Source organism: Priapulus caudatus, unplaced genomic scaffold, assembly GCF_000485595.1.
Source record: "Priapulus caudatus unplaced genomic scaffold, Priapulus_caudatus-5.0.1 Scaffold609, whole genome shotgun sequence".
NCBI classification, from domain to species: domain Eukaryota; kingdom Metazoa; phylum Priapulida; class Priapulimorpha; order Priapulimorphida; family Priapulidae; genus Priapulus; species Priapulus caudatus.
In genome coordinates, this window is record NW_014577670.1 from 2153 (window position 1) to 5816 (window position 3664).

The 3664-nt window shown below is 41.9% G+C and overlaps 1 protein-coding gene across 1 annotated transcript in view; it reads left to right on the forward strand.

The window, feature by feature from the left end:
- The window catches only part of LOC106812117, a gene marked incomplete at its 5' end in the record, with an annotated part of 2184 nt that extends 1333 nt beyond the window's left edge, over positions 1–851 (forward strand). Inside the window, one exon of the mRNA XM_014815896.1 lies at positions 768–851. Coding sequence (XP_014671382.1) covers positions 768–851 — 84 coding nt within the window. The remainder of the gene's footprint in view (positions 1–767) is intronic.
- Between the last annotated feature and the right edge of the window lie 2813 nt (positions 852–3664).

The following is a 3664-nucleotide window of genomic DNA, read 5'->3' on the forward strand; positions in this document are numbered from 1 at the left end:
TGACATGTAATATAAATTTAAAGAAATCCCTTTATAATTTAAAATCCCTTTAGTAACGATAGGATGCCGTGTTCTCCGGATGACATAACACTAATGAAATTCAATCCAGCCAATAATGTATACAGACGATATTTACGACACTAAAAATATCCAAATATAAAATTCCATCTGTAGAATTAAATGAAGAGGAGGTATTCTAGCATAGATTTATATTATAAAATTGTATTTGTACACTTCTCGTAAGAAAGACGAAGAAGACCTTGCATGTAAGGTCCCCGCGGTATATACCAGCCCGTGCACAATCCGGCTATGTTAGTATGTTAGCGCATGCGCAATATCTCACCAGAGGAGTTATATTTTGTGATGAATATGCATTTATTATGGTTAGGGGGTATCTCAGCATAGGTTTCTGTAATAAATTATTATCAGTAGACCTGTGTTTATGATTAGAAGAGCGCCCTAGCCTGTGGGGTGCAGAACTCCTATTTCATCCCCTCCCGTCCTTTCTCATTCCTCTCTTGCGCAGCCTGCTTCTTTTTCTACCACCCCCAGCTATCTTGCCTTCCGCTTTTCCTCAGTTTTCCACTCTTCTCGCTTTCTTAGCAAGCTATATTATGCAGTTTTCTTCAGTCAGTACTGCACGTCTGAAACGGCGCTCGCGCATGCGCAATATCTCCCGAGAAGAAAAATATGTTGCACAAATTATGCATTTAAAATGAAGAGGAGGCATTCTAGCATAGATTTATATGATAAAATTCCATCTGTAGAATTCTCTTAAGAAAGACGAAGAAGATCTTGCATGTAAGGTTCCCGCGGTATATACCAGCCCGTGCACAATCCGGCTATGTTAGTATGTAAGCGCATGCGCAATATCTCACCAGAGGAGTCATATTTTGTGATGAATATGCATTTAATATGGTTAGGGCGTATCTCAGCATAGGTTTCTGTAATAAAATTATTATAAGTAGTCCTGTGTTTATAATTAGGAGAGCGCCCTAGCCTGTGGGGTGCAAAACTCCTATTTTATCACCTCCCGTCCTTTCTCTTGCCTCCCTTGTCCCTGGCTCAGCCTTCTTCTTCTTCTACCGCCCCAGCTCTCTCGCTTTTTTTCAGTTTTCCACCATTCTCGCTCTTTGAGCAAGCTATATTATGCAGTTTTCCTCAGTCCGTATACTGCACGCCTGAAACGGCGCTCGCGCATGCGCAATATCTCCCGAGAAGAAGAATATGTTGCAACCATTATGCATTTAAAATGAAGAGGAGGTATTCTAGCATAGATTTATATAATAAAATTCCATCTGTAGACTTCTCTTACGAACGACGAAGAAGATCTTGCATGTAAGGTCCCTGCCGCATATACTAGCCAGTGCACAATCCGGCTATGTTAGTATGTTAGCGCATGCGCAATTTCTCACCAGAGGAGTCATATTTTGTGATAAATATGCATTTAATATGGTTAGGGGGTATCTCAGCATAGGTTTCTGTAATAAATTATTATCAGTAGACCTGTGTTTATGATTAGAAGAGCGCCATAGCCTGTGGAGTGCAAAACTCTTATTTCATCCCCTCCCGTCCTTTCTCTTGCCTCCCTCGCTCAGCCTGCTTCTTCTTCTACCACCCCCAGCTATCTTGCCTGCCGTTTTTCCGCAGTCTCCCACCCGTCTCGCTCTCTTAGCAAGCTATATTATGCAGTTTTCTTCAGTCCGTACTGCACGCCTGAAACGGTTCTCGCGCATGCGCAATCTTCCGAGAAGAACAATATTTGCAAACATTATGCATTTAAAATGAAGAGGAGGTATTCTCGCATAGATTTATATTATAAAATTGTATTTGTACACTTCTCGTAAGAAAGACGAGGACTACCTTGCATGTAAGGTCCCCGCCGCATATACTAGCCAGTGCACAATCCGGCTATGTTAGTATGTTAGCGCATGTGCAATATCTCACCAGAGGAGTCATATTTTGTGATGAATATGCATTTAATATGGTTAGGGGGTATCTCAGCTTAGGTTTCTGTAATAAATTATTATCAGTAGAATTGTGTTTATGATTAGGAGAGCGCCCTAGCCTGTGGGGTGCAAAACTCATATTTTATCACCTCCCGTCCTTTCTCTTGCCTCCCTTGTCCCTCGTTCAGCCTTCTTCTTCTTCTACCGCTCCCAGCTACTTTGCCTGCCGCTTTTCCTCAGTTTTCCACACTTTTCGCTTTCTTATTAGCAAGCTATATTATGCAGTTTTCTTCAGTCCGTACTGCACGTCTGAAACGGCGCTCGCCGCACATGCGCAATATCTCCCGAGAAGAAGAAGATGTTGTACAAATTATGCATTTAATATGAAGAGGAGGTATTCAAGCATTGATTTATATAATAAAATTCCATCTGTTGACTTCCCTTAAGAAAGGCAAAGAAGACCGTGCATGTTAATGTCCCCTCCGGATATACCAACCAGTACACAATCTGGCTATGTTAGTGTGTTAGCGCATGCGCAATATCTCACCAGAGGAGTCACAATTTATGATGAATATGCATTTAATATGGTTAGGGGGTATCTCAGCATAGGTTTCTGTAATAAATTATTATCAGTAGATCTGTGTTTATAATTAGGATAGCGCCCTAGCCTGTGGGGTGCAAACATCCTATTTCATCCCCTCCCATTCTTTCTCTTGCCTCCCTTGTCCCTCGCTCATCCTTCTCCTTCTTCTACCGCCCCCAGCTATCTTGCCTGCCGCCTTTCCTCAGTCTCCCACCCCTCTCGCTCTCTCAGCAAGCTATATTATGCAGTTTTGTTCAGTCCGTACTACACGCCTGAAACGGTTCTCGCGCATGCGCAATAGCTCCCGAGAAAAACAATATTTTGCAAACATTATACATTTAAAATGAAGAGGAGGTATTCTAGCATAGATTTCTATTATAAAATTCTATCTGTAGACTTCTCTTGAGAAACACGAAGAAGACCTTGCATGTAAGGTCCCCGCCGCATATACCAGCCAGTACACAATCTGGCTATGTTAGTGTGTTGGCGCATGCGCAATATCTCACCAGAGGAGTTACATTTTATGATAAATATGCATTTAATATGGTCAGGGAGTATCTCAGCATAGGTTTCTGTAATAAATTATTATCAGTAGATATGTGTTTATAATTATGATAGCGCCCTAGCCTGTGGGGTGCAAAACTCCGATTTCATCCCCTCCCGTCCTTTCTCTTGCCTCCCTTGTCCCTCGCTCAGTCTTCTCCTTCTTCTACCGCCCCCAGCTATCTTGCCTCCCGCTTTTCCTCAGTTTCCCATCCTTCTCGCTCTCTTAGCAAGCTATATTATGCCCTTTTCTTCAGTCCATACTGCTCGCCTGAAACGGCGCTCGCGCATGCGCAATATCTCCCGTGAAAAAGAATATATTGCAAAAATTATGCATTTAAAATGAAGAGGAGGTATTCTAGCATAGATTTATATAATAAAATTCCATTTGTAGACTTCTCGTAAGAAAGACGAAGAAGACCTTGCATGTAAGGTCCCTGCCGCATATACTAGCCAGTGCACAATCCGGCTATGTTAGTATGTTAGCGCATGCGCAATATCTCACCAGAGGAGTCATATTTTGTGATAAATATGCATTTAATATGGTTAGGGGGTATCTCAGCTTAGGTTTCTGTAATAAATTATTATC